Source organism: Cicer arietinum, chromosome 4 (assembly GCF_000331145.2).
Source record: "Cicer arietinum cultivar CDC Frontier isolate Library 1 chromosome 4, Cicar.CDCFrontier_v2.0, whole genome shotgun sequence".
NCBI classification, from domain to species: Eukaryota; Viridiplantae; Streptophyta; class Magnoliopsida; order Fabales; family Fabaceae; genus Cicer; species Cicer arietinum.
In genome coordinates, this window is record NC_021163.2 from 8,623,946 (window position 1) to 8,648,672 (window position 24,727).

Genomic DNA, 24,727 nt, shown 5'->3' on the forward strand with positions numbered 1-24,727 from the left:
TTTTTAAACCATGCTGAAAATTGAAATCAACTGGGCCAATCCGATCAATGATCCTATCCAATTTCTCAATATGCATATATGAAAACGAGCATTATGCTTCTGCCATAGACAATCAATCTACCACCACAATTCAAGACATTCCCAAACAATGACAGGCAAGGAAGGACCACCTGCAAAGGGAACAATGTCATGGAAGTATGCTTCCAGATGGCTTATTTTGTTTGAAGGTTTTATTTTCCATGGCGATATAAAACATAGGAAACAACTTTATCCCACCATGTTTCTAAAAAATCATGTGTTTGGAAGTATACTTCCGGATGGCTTATTGTGTTTGAAATAATACTTTTGGACACGCCACAAAAATCACATTTTTTTGGGATGTCTAGATCTGAAGTGATTTTGGGAGTGTGGAAAGTTCCTCCCTAAAACTTACCATATAATCATTCTTCTTTGAATTGAAAAAAACCCAAGAACAAACAAACATAAGGATCGTCCAATGAATGAAGAGTAAAAAGGGGCTACAGGAGTTCCTGGGGTCAACGAATCAAATAGTTCTATTCTATAAGATGATAATATAGGTGTGGCCAAATAAGTCATCATGCTTGAAACAAAATAAAATTAAAATTGTGCTCCTCTAGCAATTGAATGCAAAGTAATAACCAGTTAAATTAAAATAGAATAAAACAAGTGAATGAAATGTCAATATACAGACTCAAATAAATGAAATCAAAGTAAATCCTGTAGAGTATAATGAAATCATTAGTATGAAATGAACCAGACAAAAGTAAACCTGTTTGAAGTACGAATTACAAATACAAAAAACTTGCATACCCATCTCTTTGAAAGTTGCAGTCCGTCAAAATTGGAGCTCAACATCTTATCCATCATGTACTGCAATACAAGATGACGACCCAAAAAATCTGTAGCAATGAAATGCCATTTTCTGTATGAACTAAATAACACAATACAATCAGCTGCTTGTAAGTTGAAATTTCTCAGACTAAACTCCCAGATCTCTTTAGGTGGTATTGCCCTCACAATCTTCATTTTTCACTCCCACCAAATAATCTCCAAACTCCGCCAGAACTCTGCCTCTGAGCAGTTGCAGCGTGCTCCATCTCCTGGTCTAAAGCAGACTTCTTTTCCCGAAGAGCATTTACCTGATCTTCTACAGACTGCATTGATTCCAACAACTTTTGGAGTTCTGTAATTTTGGCCTGAAAACAAACAATACTAATATACTCAAATCCTACACAACCATAAATCCAAAGTTCACTTAAAAATTGGAAAGTAAATTTTAACCTCCAGGTTAAAGCATCGCGATCTCTCAGCAACAAGTTGTCCCTGGACTGATTGGAGTTCCTGAAAATACATATTCAGTTATGAAAACTACAATTATCAATTAAACTTTAGTGCAACTCCGCATAGAAATCATAATACATACCTTGGTCAACTCAGCATGAGTACTATTTGCTTCATGTATCTCACCTCCAAGCTTAGAATTTTCGGCCCTGACTTCTGTAATTGACAATTCCAATAACCGCTTTTCTTCTTTAATGGCATCAATTTTAACAGTGACGTTGTCTTCATGATGACCATTAACAGATGACTTGGAATTTATATCATCTAGTTGAATGAAATCCAACTTCTCAGATTTGGACAATGCATAGGCAGAAGTAACAGAAGCAGCTGCAGCTGCGGCAGCTGGTGACTGGAAAATCTTGGGACGCAAAGTGTCCTTTGCCTTGGGTCTCATAACAAAAACCTAAATTTGCAAGGTCCCTAACCATCAGCCACAGAAACCAATTTATGGAATACACTAAAATTTTAATTAAAAAAAAAACACCTAAAATTATGTAATTTGCAATTTGCATGATATAAAAATCAAACCTCTCACTAGTTTCCTATGTGGATAATAGATGCCACCAGCCTTTATAAGCATTGAAACCAAACTTTCAATAAAACCATTTAGTGTGAAGTCTTTTTAATTGGACTATTTTCTATTTGAACGGCTTTTCTTAATGATGCCTCCATGGTCATCTTCTAACATGACCAGTTATCTTAGTTCCTAATCTTTTTGTTTTTTTTCCTTGTACGTTCACTCAATCACTCATCCATCTCAGCATTTTGATCTCCACAGCACTCGATTTTAGCTTTTGTGGAAATGTCATTTACTGCCCAACATTGACTACCACAGAGAATAACTAGTCTTCTATCCGGCAAAAATAATTCAAGTTGCAAAGGTATTATAGCCAATGTTAACAGACATAAATAGGCAATTCCAAGAAACCAATTATAACAACCTGAACCAAGGGTTTTCCTTCACAAACTAATTGGGACTAATGTCATAGTAGAGCCTAGTTTACGTGAATTCAACTCAATCAATTTGCTAAGTATTTCATCCATATACAATAACAAAAAGAATCTTCGCTAAGATTTTGACAATACAAATGGTATTAATAATTAAATATCCAATGTTAAGACAGATTCTTACTTACCTCGTTGCTATACCTCCCATTGTAGCCACCAAAAGCAAACAGATATGTTTCTCCATCAATCAATGCTGAGCAGACACTAAGACCCTGATAAGAAATCAATGATTAAGTCACATATTTAAGTCACATATAAATCAATATATAAAGGGCGTGAATCACTATCGCACTTTTTGTGGTCAAAGCAGTTGCTCACACAACTACTGTCATATTTAATTATATATAAAGAACATCCCACCCATTTTGATTGATTATCTAATTAGCAAGTTATAAAAGTGAAGGTCCCACTAGCTCTAGTTTTCATCTTCAAAGTTCCCCTTTGCAGCTGTTGCTGTACCTCTCCAACGTGGCTGTCATTTCTGTTCTTTTGTATAGTTTGTGTGTTTTCTTTCAATAAATCCAAGATGATTAGAACGAGGTTCAAAATCCAATCCTATCATGCAATGGAACCTAATCTGGATGTATCCTCTACAAATTAGGTAATGAGAGGGCAAACATGGAGTTAATCAGAAGGTCTCAAATATGGGTCAAAAAGGAAAGTGATTGTTGCCCCTAGCAGGACTGAAATATGGATAACAAAAGAACAAAATAATTTTATAAATAACAGGTCTTCGAAAAGAGAGAACTATAATCCTCCATAAAACATTCCTGGAAATATTAATAAAAATATAAAAAGCATAAAGTAATTACCTCACTAGAAAGTGGATCCTTTGGCTTCACATCAGTCAATACTGACCAAACAAGTTTAGACATGTTTAAGACCAGGGTTTCAGGGCAACCTGTTTCAAATATTACATAATCGTACATCCATAAAAACAGAGTTTCATTAATGTTGAGAGCATAATGTATGCATAATTGACGTCAATAATAAATTTAACTATGCCTTGCTTTTAAGAAGTTTCTTATGGTATGATTCATTTAGAAACAAGGAAGCAAACTTTATTTTGGAGCGTGGGGTCTTGCAGTCCTCCAATATATTTGGTTGGAGCAGGATACCTACACATCCTTAGAGGGAATCATTTTCCCCCTAGACAGCGCTTCAAGATAGGATTGTATTTGAAGTTTCATGCCATTTCTTAGGTCAAAGCATTTTAAAGTCAGTTATAATTTCTAAAATTCACATGGGTTGGACTTCAATGCAACGTTGTTGATTCTCTCTGTCACTATTTTCTTTTTCTCTTTATTTAATGTTTTGGAGCATATTTTACTCAAGTTAATATATTTCCATTCTCTCTCTAATACCATTTCTTTTCATATAAAATTTTGTACATACTACATACCACTTTTGTTATCGCCACCACCAACTATGAACCAGTTTTCATCAATAGTTATACCAGCATGTCCAGCCCTGGGAGATACTAAATCACCTTGAGATTGTGGTTGAGACCATTCCATCTGAACCAAATGAGGTTGTTAGATCATTAGATCGTTGATGCTTAACTTGTAAGAATGAAAAAAACAACTTCTTGGAAGATCCACAGCCGAAGTTTAAGCATTTTTCCGGATAAAGAAATATTAAAAGTATAAAGCTAATATAAACTTGACAGTCTGTAAGTCCATAAAATTACAGGGCTGAGGGTGAATGTTGGTCAAACATCTGTATTGGGGTTAGTGGCTTTTATTTTGTTCTTAACCAGCCACCAGCAAAAAAAGATCAAGACTGCAATACCATTTTAGCAGCATCTGTAGTTGCTGCACAATCTTATAATTACAAGTATTCCTTTAACAACCATCAAACGCTATTGAATGGGTTCACCAAAATAATTACCTAGAATAAGATTATTATATTATATAGATAAAATAATAACTTCTAGTGCAAAAAAGGTCACAAGACATTCAATCTCTGCAAGACAACACAATTCACATGCTAAACAAAACAACCTGGTAGACACAATTAATTTTTCATAAACAAAAATAAGTCAAAAGTCTATCCATTGATAGTAAACCACAAAGAAGGCAGATAAAAATATTTATCCCATAACTGCAAAATTAGAAAAGAGCTGAACTATGTTTCTGAAAATATACTAGACAAACAAGTAATGGATTCAAGGTTTTACTACTGAAAATTCCCGCATATCTGTTACTGATTTTGATATGCTATCAGAAATAAATTAAGGTCTGAAGAACAGAAGGTCCTCTCTAATTCAGTAGAAACTGGGGGGGAGGAAAGCCCAATCAATGAACACTCAAACTGAACACACCCATCCCTTTCGGCAATAGAAGCAAAAACCAAGCCACTAATCTATCAAACAGAATGGTACAGACTAAAGACTCTTCGTGGGGTCTGCTGCCTCCTTTCCACCCAATCCTCACTTGTGTCTTCCAATCCTCCCCCCATCGTGTTTACCCAAACCTCCTCTATAAATGAATTTTCACTCTTTCTCTCTTTCGATGCCACGTAGGCATTCTGTTATCACAGGAGATATCAATTCACTAACACATATTCCTCTGATTATGCTATCACATCACAAGAAAAGGCACACATCCCTTGAGTCTCTACGGTCCTTTTTCTTGTGAGTGTACACTTGGGTAATGGGAGGTCTAAGTCTAACTATCATATAAAAAATCGCTTTTATATATGAGTGACATACAGAAATAACTGAATGCCCCAGAGTAGAAGAAACAATCTTATTAATATTTTGATTTAATTAAACATGTCAAAAAGTTCGAAAATAACATTCACTCACAGTTTGCAAGTCTAATAAGTGAAGATCGTTGAAGAAGACAGAATGAGAGCAACCGCCGAAAATCATAAGGTAGTGTTCTCCATGCATAGCAGCTACATGATCATATCTAGGAGCTGGAGGTGTCTGCCTATCAAAATGAAAGAAAGTGGTATGGTCGATCGAAATTTCTCTAAAGCATGAAAACACATTTTCTGGAAGTGTAAAATAGATACTACTTACGTAGTCTTTATCACATCCCAAGTCATACTTTCAAGATCAAGAACATGGACATCATTCAACAGCTTCCTGCTCATATCTTCTCCACCAAACAATATCACTCTTGAACCAACCAGTGTTGCAGACTGTCCCACACGGGCTACCTGGAAAAATAGATTAAAAACATTCAATTGTCTATTTAACCACAATCAAAGTGATGCAGTGTTAGAGGAGAACAATGTTCAAAACCATCAAATTTCTTCTGCTTCGGCAGTTAATTTACATTCAAAGCCTACGGTGTTAAGTAGGACTTATCCAAATGTTATTGTTATTGATGCAGTGTTAGGATTGTTTTTCTTTGTGTTTTTTTTTAATAAACTTTTAGCTTAAAAAAAATATGACTAAAAAAAAACAATCAAAGTGACTCCCACACTTCATAATGGATATTAAGAAGAACTACGGCACAAATTGAATATCCTAAATATATAATTCAAAAAGAATAAGAAGTATGGTAAAGGACATAAACACATCAGCAACAACCAACCCTTACCTCATTACTAGGGTTTGCTACATGAATCAATCAACACTGTTAGCCTCTCAATTCTCATAAACTAAATTTTCAGTGAAACCATTTAGAGTAGTATATTGAAGCCCCAAACCATACAAAAATTTTACATCCAAGGATGGAACTTCAACCTTTAAAATCAATGGACACAGTACACACTTACCGGAACACTTCCAGAAGTACTAATAACTCCAAACTGGAATGTTTCAATGTCAATGTATCGAACTGCAAGAAGTCCAAAGAACATTGTGAGTTTCCTATGTAACATGCCATACTATAATATGATATGCACATATAGGAAATTAATCAGGCACTTATACATATTTCTTCCTCATTTTAAAAATTAATTTACAGATAGTAACCTGTTACTGTATCAGAAGAATCCTTTGAATTGCCACCAAGAACTAGTAGTTTCTCCCCCCACCTAATCTGCAGAAATTTCCAAATCTCTAATAAATCAAACATCCAGATGGTCACTAAAACTCAATCATAGAAAGTAAGATTTCATAATGAAACATGTCCACATAAATTTTTACCATGCTGTGACCAGATGTGGCTGGTAGAGTTTCCTGTGAACTGTTGCCATGATCTTCTCCGGTGTTAGCTTTTAGTTTTAGAGAAGACCACATCAAACTTCTGAAGTCAAAAACCTGCAAACAGCTAAATCACGTGACTCACTATAAAGAGTCCAACATTCAGCAGCATCTGAGCATACGATATACCTGAACATCAGATAAATGCCGACCATTACGACTTCCACCGACAATGTACAACTTTTCATCAACTACTGCTGCTGCATGCTACAAGGAAAGGACAACAAATGGAGTAAGAATCTGGCCCAAGGCTAAGGAATGTTTTCAGCTAAGAAGCAAAGAATGACAAAATAATTTTAGCATTCAAAGCAATATAGCTCATGACAATACCCAACCAATCATTAGTTACTTTCATGTGTTCATTTTAATTTTGTATTCTTCGATCCTCTAATAAAAAAATGAAAAGAGTAAGATGGAGAGAAAGAAACCTTGTAGCGAGCAGGTGGACGCGCACCAGATACAGTAACAGGTACCCAATTATCATATGTAAGTTCTTTATGCCAATTGTTGACTTCCATATCTCTTCGGTTCTCCTTTAGTCCAGAAAAATAACCACGATTGTCACTTCAGGTTATACTCGATTGTCGCTTCAGGATGCACCAAATGTTAAGATATAAAACACATCTATGATGCACCAAATAAAATTAACACGAACACAAATCTTAAATTAAAAGAGAGAATCGACATTTTAAATGTTAGCATTAATAATTACGTACATACTAAATTACTATCATTGACTTAATTACTTACTTATAATGTATTCCTGTTAGTATTAGTATTAGTAACAAATAAATTCACGTAGTACGCGTAATGTATAGCATTACTCCATAGTCCACACCAAGTCACGAACAAGACAACAAGTTTCAACTCCCAATATAAACTTACTAGCAAGAAAATCAGAGAATTGAGAAACCTTCAATTAAAAAAAAAAAATCCAATATAATTCTCAGAGTGACGTGATTTTTCGGCAATGTTTATATACTCAAAGTATCTGAAATTGAAAATCTAAATCGAGTACACCTTAAAAAATCACGGCGAATTCCAAATCCTAACGGTGAAATTACATTGAAGACGACAACAGGGAAATTCGAAATTGGCAGACGTAGAAATGAATGAATTGGGATTGAATGTGAGCAGAATGAAAGGGAATGAAACCTGTTATCGGAGAGAGACCTCAGATCTGAAAACGGCGTCGTCTGAAGCGGGGGATGAGATAAGACGGTGGCAGATCGAGAGCCACCGTCGAGATATCAGTCGAAACGTAGTCTTCGTGCGAGAGTGAGACTTGTTTCGGACACAAAGCAGAACAAAAGATGCGGCAATAATTCTAGTTAGTACTAACTTCCATTCATTTTTATTTTTTTGTTTTCAATAGTTTTTGCTATTTAATTTAATTTAAATAATTAATTTAGAAATTGATATCAGTTTACATTTTATATTTATTTATTTGTCATCTTATTTAGTTCAATTGTGGTTCAACTCATTGATCTATGATTTAGAGATCTCACTAAATTAATATCAATTCAATTTTGAAAATATTGATGTTAAAATTGAAAGTAAAAAAAAAAACATATCCCACAAAAAGAGAGGCTCAAAGCATCTTAATTTGCTTGTTATTATATCAATGAATTAACAATAATAGTAAATTAAAGAAATGCGTTGTAGGTAGAAAACAAAATAGTAAATGAAAGATGCAACAAGTGAATGGAGGGTACAAAAATAGGAAAATCCTGAAAGAAAGAATGGAATTGAAAATCCAAAATGAGAAAATGATAACAAAAAAGTCCTTAAACCCCTCTCTTCCACAGCTTCCATCCACCTCCCATTGTTCCCAAACTTGGCACATATCCATTCCCAAATCTCTTCCTTCCCCAAAAGGGATTCTTCACATTTACAAACCGAAGAGAAGGAAAAATAAAAGAGTTGGTATCTTAAAGCTCTTTAATAACCTTCTCTTAGAATAAAATAAAATAAAATAAAATATCATGCATTATTACCCCATGGCTTTCCCTATCCTATTCCTTCTCTTCATTGCCCTTCCATTTTCCACAGCGAAACTCAACGTAGACTACTACAAAACAACGTGTCCTAACTTCCAAAAAATCGTTAATGAAAACATTTACAACAAACAATCCGCAAGCCCCGCAACTGCACCAGGAATCCTCCGTCTCTTCTTCCACGATTGCATAACGGACGGATGCGATGCATCCATCCTGATCTCATCAACGGCCTACAATCCCCACGCAGAACGCGATGCGGATCTCAACCTCTCCCTCTCCGGAGACGCATTCGACGTTATAGTTAAAATAAAAAACGAACTGGAACTAACATGTCCCGGCGTCGTTTCGTGTTCCGATATCGTGGCACAGTCGACGAGAGACCTTGTTAAAATGGTTGGTGGTCCTTATTATCCGGTGAGGTTAGGTAGAAAAGATAGTCTTGTTTCAGATGGTTCAAGAACTGAAGCAAATCTTCCTAAAACAGACATGAACATGGATGCTATCATAAGCAAATTTACAGCAAAAAATTTCACTGTTAAAGAAATGGTTGCATTAACTGGTGCACACACCATAGGTTTCACACATTGTAAAGAATTCAGCAACAGAATATTCAATTTCAGTAGTACATCTGAGATTGATCCTACAATGCACCCTAAATTGGCTGCAGGGTTAAGAGATGTTTGTAAAAATTACACTTCTGACCCTTCCATGGCTGCATTTAATGATGTTAGGTCACCAGGGAAATTTGATAATGCTTATTTTCAAAATGTGTTGAAGGGTTTGGGATTATTGACAACTGATTATCTTTTGGGTGTGGATCCAAGGACAAGGCCACTTGTGGAACTTTATGCTAAAGATGAACAAGCTTTTTTTAATGATTTTGCTAAGGCTATGGAGAAACTTTCTGTTTTTGGTGTCAAGACTGGTCAAAAGGGTGAAGTGAGGAGCAGGTGTGATCAATTTAATCATATTCCTGCTTAATTACTGGAATCATTCATTCATTTCACCAAAATTGTCATTTTTATATATAATTAATATATATCTAGAGAGCCATGGGTATATATTGTCCTTATTATCAAAAGAAAATTGAGACAACTTATTACCTGTATTTCAAATGTTTTTATATATGTTGCTTTCCTTTTGATATTTATTAATTTTCTTTCTTTTATTATGATCAAAAGAGAGAGAGAGAGAGAGAGAGAGAGAGAGAGAGAGATAGAGATTATGTTTTTTATCCCATCTCATATTTGTGCTTTCCTTTTGATTAATGTGTCATTCATACTCTGCATTAGAATAAGAGATGCTAGTCTCTGAAATGTTGAAAATCAGATCATGGTTTCACAATGTTTAATTGGAACAACATTAATTATACTCTTTTCAATTTGTTCTATATTAATTATCGAGATCTCACATAAATGTTAAAAGCAGAAAGACAGCACCCCAAAAACCTGAATGTAATTGTTGTGTGGAAATGTGATCTTTAAAACAATCGCATGTTTCTAATTATATTCAGCTATCGTATAATTAAAATCAACATCAATGAAACACATGTTTCTAAAACTATATTTACGTAGCTCTACATCAATTTAAGACCAAGAATAAAGAAGCGTATTTAAAGAATCTATGAAGTTTTGATAAAAGTGATGTTCAAATATATGAATAAATAGTCTTCTAATTGTATATTATTTGGTTTTGTTCGATTTTATTTTTTAATGGGATGAAGAATATTATGATACATTATTGTTATTTACAACTTAGGACCATATATAACCATTTATTTATAAAAATTAAATGTATTTTAAGTTTCTCTTTTAAGATTTGTATTCTTGAATTAAGTAAGTATCTACGTCATACTCAAATAAAGTATGTTAAATCTAATTGAGTACCTACTTTAACATAATTATACTTTAACTATAAAAAAAACTAACATTATCAACAAATGTTACTTTTTAGTGGTCATGTGACCCTCGATTATTAGTAAGTCTGAAATTATTTTCAGAATGTCATTTAAACATGTTTTAAGAATTTGTGACTATCAAAAAGTAATGAAAGTTTGTGACTTTTCGAGTAACACGTGATATTCCAACGGTTGAATTATTTAATAATTAATTTTGTTTAATTTTCGATTAAATTTATATTTAAATTTTTTTGAATAATTTATTTTTAATTAAGATTTATTAATCACTTAGTTTTAATTATTTAGTATTTCTTTTTCAAAATGCAATAAAGTTAAGCTATTTAATTTTTATTGAATTGTTAGTCTAAAATTGAAAGAAAAAATCGAGTGAAACAACAATTATAGAAATTGTTAATATTTATAAGCATTAAATGCAGTTAGAATATGTCAATAGACGTATTTTTTTTAAACTTATTCAACTTCTCTTAAAATTGGAAATTCTATTTTTGAAGTTCTAAAAATAAGTTTAAACTACTGAAGAACAATGGTGAGAAAAAGGTGTCTCATTATCTTTATATATATATATATAGAGAGAGAGAGAGAGAAAAATTAAAAAGTTAGAGTAGTAGATGAAAGATTGGAGAATCTAAAAATCCTATTTTTTTTTTGGAAGAAAACAACATGGAGTTGCTCTCGAGATATGAGAGTTATGACTAGAGAAAACACAGTTCTAGTCTTGTATTTTGGTCAAAAGAGAGGATGAGTCAAAGTGTCATTGGTTGTCACTTAGGTTTTGTTGTTGTTTTCTTAGACTTTTTTACTTTGATAAAAACTTTTTTTTTTGTTTTAGTTTGGACTATTTTACATTTGGACCAGCCCTGCACACAACAACCAAATTTTGTTATCCATTTATGAGGGCATGGGCTACTAGAGAGTAAATTTGTCATGAGAGCTTTTGCCTTCAAAAATAACAAAGGTTTGAATCTTAAGTTTGGCGCTTATATTCTTTTTTTGAAGGCTATAATCGTCAAAAAGCATGTGTATTTAGCAAGGGATTTGACCCCAATAAAGTACTTTGATCAGTAATTTTTTGTCGGGGTCTTATAAGGGGATGACAATGGGTAGAATTTTGATAAGGTACTATAGTATATGTCTCTATCGCAGTTTAAAAAAATACTCATACCCGTGTTGTATCTTTATGGATATCAACTTTAATACCCGTAACCTTACCATATGATATTTAAGTGTTCGTACTCATATTCATTATTCACACTTTAACTAAAATAGATCGATAAATAAATGATATTGTTGTAATTAAATTTAAAAATTATTCAAATATCTTAAATCCAATCATAAAGTATTATAAACAAAAATATTTTCTAACTCAAAATATTTCAAATGAACACTCGTTACAATACTCATTCAAATATTCGTAATAATATTTTATGAAGTTGTAAATCCTACAACAATATTATTCGAGATCTGTAAAAACAATTGACAAGAAGTTGCAAGTATAATTATAAAGTTTCAATTAATAAGACATGATTTTTAGTTATAAAGTCACAATTATTTACCTATTCATCATAATCAAATTCATAAAAAATTTGCAAACGTTTATCTCTTGATTATAAATATTGTAGTGATCTAATGACATTAATAGATGTTAAAACATAAAAGAAAATAATTAATTAAATTAAACATGAATATAATAAATAAATAATATATTTATAAAAGTGCGAGTGCGGGGCGGGGTGGGTACTATAGTACTCGTATCTATACCCATTTAACTTTACGGGTAATTACCCATATCCCTATCCATACCCATTATGCAGTTTTTTACCATACCCATTGTGGGTTTTTTTGCGGGTATACACTGAGTCTGAATCTAATTGTCATCCCTATAAAAGAGCCACAAATATTGAAGCTTGCTAGAGTTTCATAGTTTGCAGTTATATTTGTCTAAAAAAGATACATTTAAAGTATATTGTCGATCATCATCATAGTGTTAAGCAATTTTTAAATACTTTTACGGTGGATTATCTATCAATGTATTGATTCTATAATTTCTCATGCATGATGAAAATCAATTTACTTTAAGAATATTTTTTGTTATAATTTTCTTCTTATACTAACTTTTTGCATACATTAAATTTTATTAATTCAACAATAAAACTATTAGCTCCTATCAAGTAAAAAAGAAATTCTAAATTTTCATACAATTTTAAAAATATTTTATACTTTATCAAGTAAAGTTACTAAGATATACTTTATGAAATACAAATAAAGTATTGATTATGGAATCTTATAGCTAATGACGTTTAATTTTTATAATTTTTATAATTTTTGTATGCATATTTTCAAAATAATATAAAAATATTAATCAATTAAATTTGTGAAATTTAATATTTATAAAATAAAAGTAAATTATTATAGTTAATAACTTTTTATAAACATAAAATTTCATCGATCAAATTATCAAATTAAATGATTTTATTGATTATAATTAATAACATGAATTTTCAAAAAAAAAAATATTAAATATTTTATTGATTAGAATTATTAAATAATTTTAATACAAATATAATAAGATTTTTTTAACATTAATTATTAAATCACACAAATTGTTTTTTTTTTTTTGAAAAATCATAAAATTTTGTTTGTTAATTTATTAACATAATCAAAAGTTGAATTAATATTTAGTAAAATAACCCTTTTAGAGTTGCTAGTGTTGTAAGTTAATATCTTATATAAAAGACAAAAATTAAGATGAATATTGGCGACAGTGACACGATAGCTAATATCGGTGGGAAACTAGGAGTGAGAGACAAGACAGGTGTACGTTACCCACCAACCGGTGCCAACAATCGCGTTTTAAGTTTTCTTTCTCCTTCTGCATATATATATACTCTTCCTAATTAAAATTATGAGTAAATTTAGATGAAATAATTTATATACACTCCCGCTAAAGGCTACTCGTTATTATTTTAGCTTGCTAATTTAATCGGTCGCTAGTTGATATTAGAGCTGTTAAAAAAGTCTTTAACTATTAGGTTTTTTAAATTTTTTTTTATTAAATTCTTAATATTAGGCGCTTTGGAAAAATAATTTTTTTAAAAGTTTGGTCCATTATTTCATAGGGCTTAAGAGAGGAGTCTCAGAGGGCTTATAGGCCCCAATATTTTGATAATATTAAAATTTATTCTTGAAAAATTTTAAATTTTATTTTTTTCGAAAAAGTTTAAAAAATATTTTTTATAAAAAAATTGTGAGAAAAAAAAATTAATTTTTTTTCTCCAATAAAATAAAATCAAAATTTTTTATCGGTGAAAAAATAAAAAAAAATTATCAAACTTTTTTTAAAAAATCGATTTTATTTTAAAAATGTGGACTTATATTTATATGTTCACTAAGTTCCTAAAATTTTAGGGGGCTGAGACTTACTTTTTATGAGCCTTTTAAATTATAAAATTTTTAAGCCCCTGTGAACTGAGATCAATAATTAGGAGGTTTGTCAAATTGACAGTTCTAATTGAGATTAATTGACTCTTGTATTAATTTTTAATATTAGACATTTATCTCAAATTGACCTTGGATGGAGTAATAATTTGTATAACAGTGGTTCATTGTTCTTCATGAGATTCAGATGAGGTCATATAACATTGATATATGGTTCAATCCTATAATGATTGAAATCAAAGTGCGATACAGGAAGCTGCTGAAATTATATTGTAAACTGCCATTTGTCACACTCTAATTAAAAAGTACATGTACATTTCAAAGAAAGTAGAAAAATTAAAACAATCGATTGTCTTTTTGAAGCTAGCTAGGTAGAGGAATATTTTATATTTTTGACAGGTTAGGATAGTAGGTACGGTAGTGGTCCATAAACTATTTAATTTGATGTTCTTAAAAAAATTGTTACATAACGGTAAATGATCAAATATGTAACTTGGCATATTTCTTTTATTAGTGAATAGAATTGACTTGATCTATTTTTTATTTTGTTATATATGATTTGGTCCAATTGTTACTTCACTAATTAACTCTATCTTATTAATTACTCTCTATTTATACATTCATTTTACCATTTTATTGATGTTTGAAAAACCTTTTTTAATAGAGTTAAAAAAAAGTTCTTCTTTATATTTAATTTTTCTATTTATCTAAATGTGATATATTTTAATTTTAAAGATGACATCTTGTTATTCTATTGAATTATAAAAAAATTCTTAGATAAATCTTAAAATATAGTCAAATCGACGTCACATATTTTATGTAATTGATTATTGATTTGATTATATTGATCGAGTTGCATCATACAAAATTAACTAATATGATTTTGGTCTCAATTTTTTTACCTCAATTTTAAAATTGCTAATTTTAAGTCTCTTATTGCTTTATTTATTTGAAAATTTATATATTTTATTATCTACTTTAAATCTCTACAAATTCATGAATTAATTAAATTATTTTGAATATTTTCTAATATTAATTAAACAAATATATTAAGTTTCACTAAAAAAAATATCTTTTGAAATACTATTAATCTTATTCATTAACCAACAAAGTCCATCAAATAAATTCTATCAAGTCCATCTCCATGTATTAAACCCAGGGATTAAAAAAAATATAGTCGTTGTAAACATTGAAAATTCACCAATAAAGCCATCAAATCACAAACTCTTATTTACTAGATTAATTCTACATATTATCATAAAATTTCAAAATATCAATTAATATTTCATTAAATAACTTAACACAAGCGTATACTAAATTTTTAAAATATAAGTTAATAATTTAAAATAAATAAATAAATATTTCTCTAACAAAAATATAAATAAATATCTACTTAGATTTATATACGGTAAATTACGAGTTTCAAATTTATACTATATCTTATGTGTTTTACAATAATAATGTATTTTATAATAATATAAGATCTCGGTAGTCAACTGTTAAATTGAAAATTTTAATATTTATAATAAATTATTAAAAAGAATAACTTGAACCTATAGTTACTCGTAGAGCTTCATATAAACGTTTTCAACAAGATATAGCAATGATGACATAAATTATAGTTAAACCAAGTAATATTTCTATATATCACTAGCTAATTAATTACTTGTCCGTCACCACTATCATAAACTATAATATAAGTAAGAGTTTGAAATAAATAATTAAAAGTATCCACTTAGAATGAAATATAAGTTTTATAATATTTTAGTAAATGATATATTAAGTAATGGAGAAAAAAATTGTAGAAGTGAAACGAAGTTCGTTTATAGTTATAATAATATGAAGATGCAATAATATTTGAGTATAGTGCTAGTTTTGGAAGTGCACTTAATTTGTGAGGTCAAACATTCACACATTTAGTGGGCTTCATATGTGAATAGGTTGACAAAATGCATACGCGGCTGATTGGCATCCATTTTCCTAATTAATAATATAATATAAGCAATCTTATCTTATAATAATTAATCAAAAGTAAAGTAAGGTTATTTACTAAGTTAATGTATAGTAGCAATCAAGCTAGCTAGCAATTGCATGTATAAGGACAATCGATTGACACCACCACCACTAACGAAATTCCCCTCCAACACGTTTCTAATTCAAATATTATTAACATCATATTATGAACGAGTTTAGGTGTAAATAATATATTGAAAGGAAGTTACTAGAACAACTTTTACAATGTGTATAAATAGAGTCCCTCACCTCTCACACTTATATGCAAGTCAAAACGTCATTTAATGTTCTTATTGTCTTCAAGCTTTATATAGTATATAAATAGATAACTCATATATAGTATTCATCACATTACTACTTAATATATTTCTTATATATAACAAACACATTGAGTTTCATAAGCTATATTAGCCATGGCAAGCTCCAAGTTGATAGGGGCTATTTTCATTGTTCTCTTCGTTGTAGACTTAGCATGTGCTGCTAGGTTACTTGGTGGTGGTGGCAAAGGTGGTGGTGGTGGTGGTGGTGGTGGTGAAGGTGGAGGAGGTGGTGGTGGTTTAGGTGGACGTGGCTCTGGGTATGGTTCAGGGTATGGGGAGGGTGGCGGTGAAGGGTATGGTGGAGGATCACTAAGTGGTGGTGGTAGAGGAGGAGGTGGCGGAGGAGGTGGCGGAGGAGGTGGTGGAAATGGTGGATCAGGGTATGGTTCTGGATATGGATCAGGGTCTGGATATGGGTCTGGGGGTGGAAAAGGTGAAGGTGGTGGTGGTGGAGGAGGTGGTGGTAGAGGTGGAGGTGGTGGTGGTGGTTCTGGTGGATCTGGCTATGGTTCTGGTTATGGGGAAGGAGGTGGATATGGTGAAGGAGGTGGAAGAGGAGGAAGAGGTGGTGGTGGCGGGGGAGGAGGTGGAGGTGGTGGTGGAGGCGGTGGTGGTGGTAATGGAGGTTATGGCAGTGGCTCTGGGTATGGTTCGGGATATGGTTCCGGTTCGGGAGGAAATGAGTACCCTTAAACGTATGAGTTCTTATTATAACTAAATTAATAACTATAGCATTAATATTCAATCTTCTTCGTATATGTAATTTCCAATAATAATTTGAAGTGTGACTTAGTAGTCATTATACTTCATGCATGGAGGGTTTTATATACTGTATATCATGGTTACTTGAATAATTTATTATCATCGTTGGCTTATTATTGCAAGTGACGTTGAAATCAAAATCATATAGTGTAACATTAATAAAAGAATACTTTGTTGTCGTTAGAGTCTTTAATTAATTAGTTTGTTTTTCCTTTTATTTTTTCTACCTCTTATTTTTCTTTAAATCAAGCATTGATGTTGATTTGGTGACTTAGAGTGATGCAAACATTCCTAACAAAATATACTTGCAAATAGATTAATACATCTATTTATTAATTAAGTCTTCCATTAAATAATCAAAAGTTGATAAAATACATCACTTTAATAACGTAATATCATATCATTAAATAGTTTTTTAATCCATCGACACTTCAAAACTAGACACATCTAAAATATTCTTAAATGGTACAACAAATCATCATGTGAAAAGCAATTCTCTCTGTTAGTTATTGCAATGAAAACGGATGCTTCGTGCGGTTATTACTTAATATATTTGACAAATTCTAATCACAAAGCGCCATTAAACATACATACATGTAGTATATAGTTTGACCTTAGACAAGTAAACCCCGACTTGACAAATGTTCTTGTTAGAGAAGCAATTATACTTATAAGTTACAACACTATATGATAATGATATTTATTTGACCAAACTTGTGATTTACAAATTACAACTATATCCACTTTTTTTTCTTTTCTTAAAATGCTAATTCCTTCATGGTCAACAAATATAAGTTATTAAATTTTCGTGTTATTCTATCTTCCTATTATGGCAGATTCTTTCTCCATGACCAACACCCATTCTTCTAGTATTTCAAGAGTCACGTAGCAAGAAGATAAATTTGCGAGTACTCTTTTGACAAGCACACTGCGTACATGCGATTACCAAGTAAAACTAATGTGAATTGTCAAAACGTAGCCGGAAAAAAATATATGAGACAGACCAACGATCTTGAAATTTTCTTATACGACACACCTTGCCCATGGTAATACACGATGGTTTCAGGTTTGCTTATCCTATTGTTTTTTTAATCCTTAAATCCTAAGTCTACAAGTTCATACATATTATTGTCTATAATACCTCGTTTAGTTTTGGCATTCAGAATTGACATTTAATAAAATAAAAATTTGGATTTAGATAGAGAACTACTCTAATCCTTTGTTTGTTTGAAAACAAAAATCCTTTAGACGCGTCGGACAGGTAGCTAGCCAGGTCCACTCACTATGAATGTGCGACCCAGCGGATGTCAATATCCTGACGTAACCAAACTAGATTCGGCCACCAATTTCAAAAAGCTCAATCAGGAATAACTTCAACCGATCTCGCGTGCGTAAATACCTTCAAAGCGTGAACACTTTTACGATTACAACACAAATACTTTTGGAGTCGTCACAACCAACCAGGTCACAAAATAATGGGATAAACTGTTGTCGCGGAAAGTTTAACAGTGATCCGACTAAACACATTTCATCTGTCATTTAAACAACGTAGGAGTTTTATACGAAATATTTGTGATGATTTTATCACCGTACTTCTAAAGAAAACTGGACACGTTCTTACTGGTTTAATTCTATAGAATTTGAACTTTGAAGTGTCAAGACAAGACACCACGCTTGGTCTGACTTAATAAAGCAACTAACCATTCATTAACCAAGCGATCAGATTAATCTAATATAAATGGTAGTAAGTTCAATGAATGCAGAATGATGAAAACCCAAAAACATGAAAACACATGCTCGCACAACACAACTTGGGGGTGTAGGGTTCTGACAACTCACAGGTGAATTCTTAATTCTCAGTTGCTATCATGCAAATAAAATCATTCTCATCCTATCTCAGGCCAGTCATTGAAGATACAAGTCAACAGCTGCTAGGATAGCGACTATATGATATTAGCAACTGTTGACTTACAACAAAAGAATATAGTTCTAAATACTACATTTGGAAAAGCACGAAAGTCTTTCCCAATAGATCTTAACTTTTGAACGGGTTTGAGAAGAATCCTGTAAGAACAGTCGAAGTTCAAGAAAGAAAGAAAAAAAACCTCTGCCCTCTGCCCTCTCCCACTACAATAAAGATCTCCAAAAGTATATCATGTGACGATAATTTATGTAAACAAATCCCAAAATTCAGCAAATGTATGAGCAATAAGCAAGCAGATTCACCAAGAATCTAACAATAAACAGGTGAACTTGCACATTACTCCACCACTCTCTCAGTAGCATAGGCAACCTTCTGCATTATCATAGATTCAGCCGTACGTATTGCCCTCTGCGATCCTGTTATGGTAACTTTCCTGTAAAACAAGGAAATAGAAACATGTGTAAAACATCTGCAGTCAAATCAATTATGCAAAAACATTTTACTAAGGACTTTTGATAATCCCCAGAGGTATAAGGGAAGCAAAATCGTAAGTGAACAAAACTAACCTATCAGTTGTTCCAGATATGTAATCGCCTCTATCTGATATCTTTATCTTTGCTCCACTAACCTGAAAAGGAAAAGGAAAAGGTTAGTCAAGTTAGTTTATTATATGAGTAATACATTATACCATGTAAAACCATTAAGCATGGGCAAACCTGAGTGATATCCGCTATATTCCTTCCACCACGGCCAACAACCAACCCTATATGCTCATCTGCAATGCCAATGGTCATTGAGTTACTTCGCTCTTCCTGGAGGACAACAAAGGAATATGTCAGTTCAACCTCAGAGCAAATCACCATTACATGAGGATGCAATGGACTTAAACAAAGATACAGCATGTTGAATTTAAGAGATAAAATTGTAAAAGAACGACACAACACAGCGGGTGGAATGTGAGCCAAATAAAGTAACAAATCCCTCAAACAGGAAACTGTTCTGTAAACACTACAACAACAAAAAATATTTATTTTGATAGCCACATTTTGTTGTTTAGAATTATTTCCGTGTCTCTACACTCCTTACGAAAATAAAAAATAATCTGCGATAACATAACATACTCTCAATCTGCAATTACAATTACAATTACAAAGATATACTTATTAAGTAGCAATAACTAGTGTACAGCTTTGCTTCACATTTGATTTGTGTGTGTGTGTTTAAAAACATGGCAACTTGAAACACTAGAAACCATTAACAAGATTAAATTGATGGAATGAGAAAAACCTTGCTGTTCTGGAACTTTCCTGCAGCACCATTAGGTCTGTAATTCACTGAGTTGTATGCTGGTGGTGCAACAGATGGAAGCACATAGGTATACGGAACACCCTGATAACCCGGGACATAAACACCTAAAATGCATGTTAAAAAAATTTCCGGTTATACTTGGCATCAAGCTCACCAATTATGATTCGCCGCAGAACATGTTACTTATACAAGACAACGTATTAAATCTACACTAAGATCACTTTACTACCATAAAAATAGACAATAAATGTTTAAATAAATAACTCCCAAAAATGAGTATACAGCTGTATTATAAGTACGCTCTCTAGTGGTGTATTGATAGACATGGTACTGTGTTAGTACATTGCTGCTCTATTTCAAAAAATGTCACAACTAGGAATGTAAACTAGTCTTGGGCCCCGGCCTTTTTGGCCTAATACCAAAATCTCTATCACCAAGAGTTTGATCCTTGCCACTCTTATTCTTCATAAGTGGGGTCGGTTACATGGATGGGTGTATGAATCTTGCAGCTGTTATTCCTAAAAGTCACATTATATTGAATTTCAGAACTAAGTAGGCCTATGCATTGACCACTCTTCAAGCCTTAAAGACTCTGGTGTGAGGGAGCATGTTAGATGCTAAATAAAATCATTCACCTAACTGCTTAAGCTTCTTGGAAATTTTTGTCATATACATGGTATTTGAGAATCTACGAGTATGAACAAGTGGTCAAGTTTTTATCCTTGCTGCTCGGAATTTATGAAACAATTCGTGTACAAGGTCAGATGAACTTGTGTGTTGTTCAAGCTTCAAGCACAACAGAACATGTTTTAGATGTAAAACTGCCCAACTGCATCCATCTAGCATGGGACTGGCTTGATGAGGGGCACATATCTTAACCAGCCAAAGATGAAAGCAGTGGCCTAGCTGGGCAGCAGATAATTTAGATGGAGAGGGGAACAGTTTCTGTCCACCACCCAAACCGTTTGAGCTGCCAGTAGTTCAAACAGTTTGTTTAGTTCACAACCAAATCATGGTTTTTACAACATTTGAATGAAGATTAAAAGCTTTATATAGACTGACTGACATGGGAGGTGACCAGTTACAGATTAAACCAGCTACTATAGTCCAGGTCAGAATTCCAATATTGAAATACATTTACTCCTTTTCAACTTCTCTAGTAAGGCTTCCTTATCTAGGGAAATTGAAAGGTATGCTATAAATCACAGTTGTTGCTCAAAGGGAATATGAACCCATCTCCATCACATTTTACCTTCACACATTACTACGGATATAATGATATATTTTGAAATATGATACTATTTGAAATTGTAAATAGAACATTTCCTTACCATTACTATTCCTGGTGTAAAAGTAAATAATACAGTTAGTAGAAAAACAGAAGGGCACAGCTCATTAAGAAGAGAGAAAAAGGGTAGAAATGTCCGTGAATTTAACAAGCTAGACTAACAATAAGTGGGGAAGATATATACTAATTAAAGTAATGCCTCCCTCTACTTCCTTCCTAAAACAAAGGTGTAAGAAGACTGTAATTTTGGTGATCCATACATAAATAGGGCTAATGGGCGGGATATTGAAGAGTCATTATAAGATTAGAAAAACTACTGCCATCATCCATATTAGGTGCTCCAAAATTAATAAGTTTTAGCAAAATCCAAAAATGGATAAGAGATATTCCATGGGACAAATAAAATGACACTGACCAGAATATGAAAACGGAGAATTCATGGACTGTGAATAATGAGGATCTTCAGCTAATTTAGAAACAATTAAATCAACTGCGCGCATCTGCTCATCAAGAGTTCCTGTCACTGACACTATCCTATCATTCTGTCCATAGTAACTATTATCTTGAGGAGATATTTTAATGCCAGCTTGAGAGTCTTCAATGAACGACCTGATCAAAGGCAAAGAATACATAAGCTAAAGTTAAATAACATAAAAAATAATAGAGAAAAAATCTGGCAATAAAAAATAACAGTTGACCAACAATGACATGCTTATTTGTAGCTGCAAGTGAAGCATAGGTCATAGGGAAAAGAACCAGCATTCATATAAGAAACAACCTCTTCAAGTCAAAACATATTTCCAGAACACAAATAAAAAAGCATAAGTATCAAAAGTTACTTTGATCCATACTAATGTCATGCATGTGGCAAACAAGTAGGACCTAGAACTTGACAAAAGAAAATGGTTTGTACCTGATGGTAGCACCTCCCTTGCCAATTATTCCGCCACAAGAACCATTAGGAACAATGAGTCTCACTTTTGTTTTTGGCTCAACGTCATTGTCATCCTCGCTATGAAGCTAATTGTGAAACGCAAATTAAGCTCAGAAGCAAGCAATGGGAGACATATTTTATTTCAGTAACTAAATAAATCAATATCACGGGTCAGTGATTACCTCAGTGAGCAACTTCGAAAGAATGAGCTCTACAGCTCTTAGTATTTCATTGATTGCACCAGATACCATGATAATCCTATCAGTAGTTCCAGGGAAGAATTCATTATTGCGTGACAACTGGATTCGCGCTCCAGATTGTGACTGAAAATCAGTGATAGTTGAACCACCCTTTCCAATAACAGAACCAGCTGCAGAGTTTGATACCAGAAACCTAACATATGTTGGCTTTTCCACAGAATCATCTGAAAGAAGTAAACATTATGCAAAAATTATCACAAATAATCTTTTAAATATTTACAGATCATCAAAGTAAAATTGGTGCATTTGGGGAAAAAACAATTTGAATTTCATAGTTTTGAATAAGCACCCTGAAAATTGACTAAAAAAAAGTATTCTGAAAATTATATCATTGCATTTTTTCCAGGAATAACATACTTTTATACCAATCAAGCAAAACAAAACAAATGGAGAGTTTATACTTCAAATACCTGCCTTACTAGGAAAAAAAGTCCTAAGTTAATCACATGACAGTGTGAACTGTGGAGGTTTCCTTGCCTCTCGGTAAATGAGAGGTTAGTACTTAGTAAACATTTGAAGTGGTAATTTGAAACAAGCATTCTATAGCATAATTATCTTTTCCATATTTGACATTGAAAAACGGTCTTTCCCAGATTATGAAAACCAAGTATGCTTTCCTTCCATACACAATATGAAAAATAAAATCACAAGACAAACTCAATACTAAATTCTCCACTCTCAATTCCAAGTGAATATCATACCGGATTAAACCTTAGAAAAAATCCCCTCAAAGATAATAGCCAGTGTGAAATTTCAGTTACATGATAAATCTCAAGTTCTTATTCGGTAATAATATATTGTAGAATATGGCTTATATTTATCCAAACCAAAATTAACTCCAAATCTTTCTCATCATAAAAACTTGTCTGAAAATTTCCATTTAACCTTAGTCCTTGTTTGATACATATTGAAAATGGTGAAAACAAACTGTCGCTTGTGGCTAAACTCAACAGAAAAAAACAAACACGGCGTAAGAAATTAAAAGAGAAAAAAACACACTATATTTTCATTCACATCAATTAACTTCGCGAGCATACTTTTATATTGTTTGACATATCCAAAATAAAGAATGAAGAAACGTATAGATTCAGAACAATTACTTCACTCCAAAATCATAATGTTAAAATAATCATTCAATTACCAAAACAGAACGGCAAAAACAAATAAATAGTAAAATTAAAATTACTACAAAAAATTAATGCACAAAACGATTCTACGTATTTAATTAAGAAAATTCAAATCTAACAAGTGGAAATGTAAATAATTAGGGTTAACAATGAAAACGTTGACCACGGTGAAATAGCAGCACCGACATTGAGTAACCTAACTACATTACAAGTGCATAATACTAGAGAGAGAGAGAGAGAGAGAAAACAGATCAGATTGGAAGAGATAGATACCTTGAGAAGGTGATTTCGGAGGAGGTGAAGTAGCGCGCTGCTTCCTTGGTCCTTCCGGAGATGACACGTAAGACGATTCAGTCGACTCCATTCTTCTTCTTGTTCAGCAACAACAACAACAATAACCTAATTCTCCTTCCTTCGTTTGAAAGAGTGAGAGAGAAAGAGACGGTTAATTCAGAGAGAAAAAAGTGAGTGAGAAAGTTTCATAGCAACAATGGCACGATGAGAGAATTGAAAACCGTTAGAGAGAGAATTGAACAAAAATGAAAACGGCGGAGAGAGAGAGAGAGAGAGAGAGAGAGAATTGAGAGAAGGTGCTGCAGTTTTTCTTTTAATTTTGTTTCTGCAGTCTACATACCCACCCAACGTCACGTTTGTTTTGTTTATTGTGTTATCTATCTGCTGCGTTGTGCGTGATGTGTCAATGTGTGTGCGTGTGTTGTGTGTAAATGATGATGAGTAGGTGGTGTTTCTCTCGTTTCCTTCTCTCTCTTTTCTTTTTGTATATTTACTGTTAAACATTTACTGCGCTTACAATTACAAAATAGGTTGCGTACACTGAATCACACAGTTACCTTACCTTCTTGCCTGTATATCAGTTAAATGAATCTACTGGTGCACTCCTCCCTC

General features: G+C 32.5%; 3 protein-coding genes across 7 annotated transcripts; 1 reads left to right on the top strand and 2 right to left on the bottom strand.

Moving 5' to 3' along the window:
• Positions 1-641: 641 nt before the first annotated feature.
• LOC101500518 (acyl-CoA-binding domain-containing protein 4) lies at positions 642-7,871 on the bottom strand. Of its 3 annotated transcripts, none has more exons than XM_004496082.4 (14): positions 7,688-7,871; positions 6,961-7,119; positions 6,662-6,739; positions 6,476-6,589; positions 6,302-6,368; positions 6,103-6,164; positions 5,399-5,538; positions 5,180-5,306; positions 3,773-3,887; positions 3,183-3,271; positions 2,499-2,582; positions 1,445-1,765; positions 1,303-1,362; positions 642-1,217 (listed from the first exon to the last, which is right to left on the bottom strand). In XM_004496082.4, exons 2-14 carry the CDS (start codon positions 7,048-7,050, stop codon positions 1,044-1,046), a joined length of 1,521 nt encoding a protein of 506 aa, XP_004496139.1. In that variant the 5' UTR covers positions 7,051-7,119; positions 7,688-7,871; the 3' UTR covers positions 642-1,043. The 3 variants fall into 3 exon arrangements, with proteins under 3 accessions (XP_004496139.1, XP_004496138.1, XP_004496137.1); XM_004496081.4 differs by having other exon boundaries at positions 6,961-7,156; XM_004496080.4 differs by having other exon boundaries at positions 6,961-7,065; positions 7,688-7,870.
• A 407-nt stretch (positions 7,872-8,278) lies between these two features.
• Positions 8,279-9,928, top strand: LOC101501276 (peroxidase 41-like). The gene has a single exon (XM_004496083.4). The coding sequence runs from the start codon at positions 8,518-8,520 to the stop codon at positions 9,511-9,513; it is 996 nt and encodes a 331-aa protein (XP_004496140.1). The 5' UTR covers positions 8,279-8,517; the 3' UTR covers positions 9,514-9,928.
• Positions 9,929-18,822: 8,894 nt separating this feature from the next.
• On the bottom strand, positions 18,823-24,588 carry LOC101501591 (protein BTR1). 3 transcript variants are annotated; one of them, XM_027333526.2, is made up of 9 exons: positions 24,456-24,588; positions 24,095-24,233; positions 22,617-22,858; positions 22,414-22,520; positions 21,916-22,109; positions 20,192-20,316; positions 19,621-19,716; positions 19,471-19,532; positions 18,823-19,337 (listed from the first exon to the last, which is right to left on the bottom strand). In XM_027333526.2, exons 2-9 carry the CDS (start codon positions 24,183-24,185, stop codon positions 19,241-19,243), a joined length of 1,014 nt encoding a protein of 337 aa, XP_027189327.1. In that variant the 5' UTR covers positions 24,186-24,233; positions 24,456-24,588; the 3' UTR covers positions 18,823-19,240. The 3 variants fall into 3 exon arrangements, with proteins under 3 accessions (XP_027189327.1, XP_073223676.1, XP_004496141.1); XM_073367575.1 differs by having other exon boundaries at positions 24,460-24,478; XM_004496084.4 differs by lacking the exon at positions 24,456-24,588 and having other exon boundaries at positions 24,095-24,454.
• Between the last annotated feature and the right edge of the window lie 139 nt (positions 24,589-24,727).

Excerpts from the sequence above, each read along its gene's own strand:
- LOC101500518 (XM_004496082.4), bottom strand. The coding sequence starts at position 7,050 with ATGGAAGTCAACAATTGGCATAAAGAACTTACATATGATAATTGGGTA. Across the intron at positions 6,590-6,661 it reads GGCATTTATCTGATGTTCAG|GTTTTTGACTTCAGAAGTTT; the intron begins GTATATCGTATG and ends AGCTGTTTGCAG. Across the intron at positions 6,165-6,301 it reads TTCTTCTGATACAGTAACAG|TTCGATACATTGACATTGAA; the intron begins GTTACTATCTGT and ends GACTTCTTGCAG.
- LOC101501276 (XM_004496083.4), top strand. The coding sequence starts at position 8,518 with ATGCATTATTACCCCATGGCTTTCCCTATCCTATTCCTTCTCTTCATT.
- LOC101501591 (XM_027333526.2), bottom strand. The coding sequence starts at position 24,185 with ATGGAGTCGACTGAATCGTCTTACGTGTCATCTCCGGAAGGACCAAGG. Across the intron at positions 22,110-22,413 it reads AAGGGAGGTGCTACCATCAG|GTCGTTCATTGAAGACTCTC; the intron begins GTACAAACCATT and ends GCCTTTGATCAG. Across the intron at positions 19,338-19,470 it reads ATATCTGGAACAACTGATAG|GAAAGTTACCATAACAGGAT; the intron begins GTTAGTTTTGTT and ends CTTGTTTTACAG.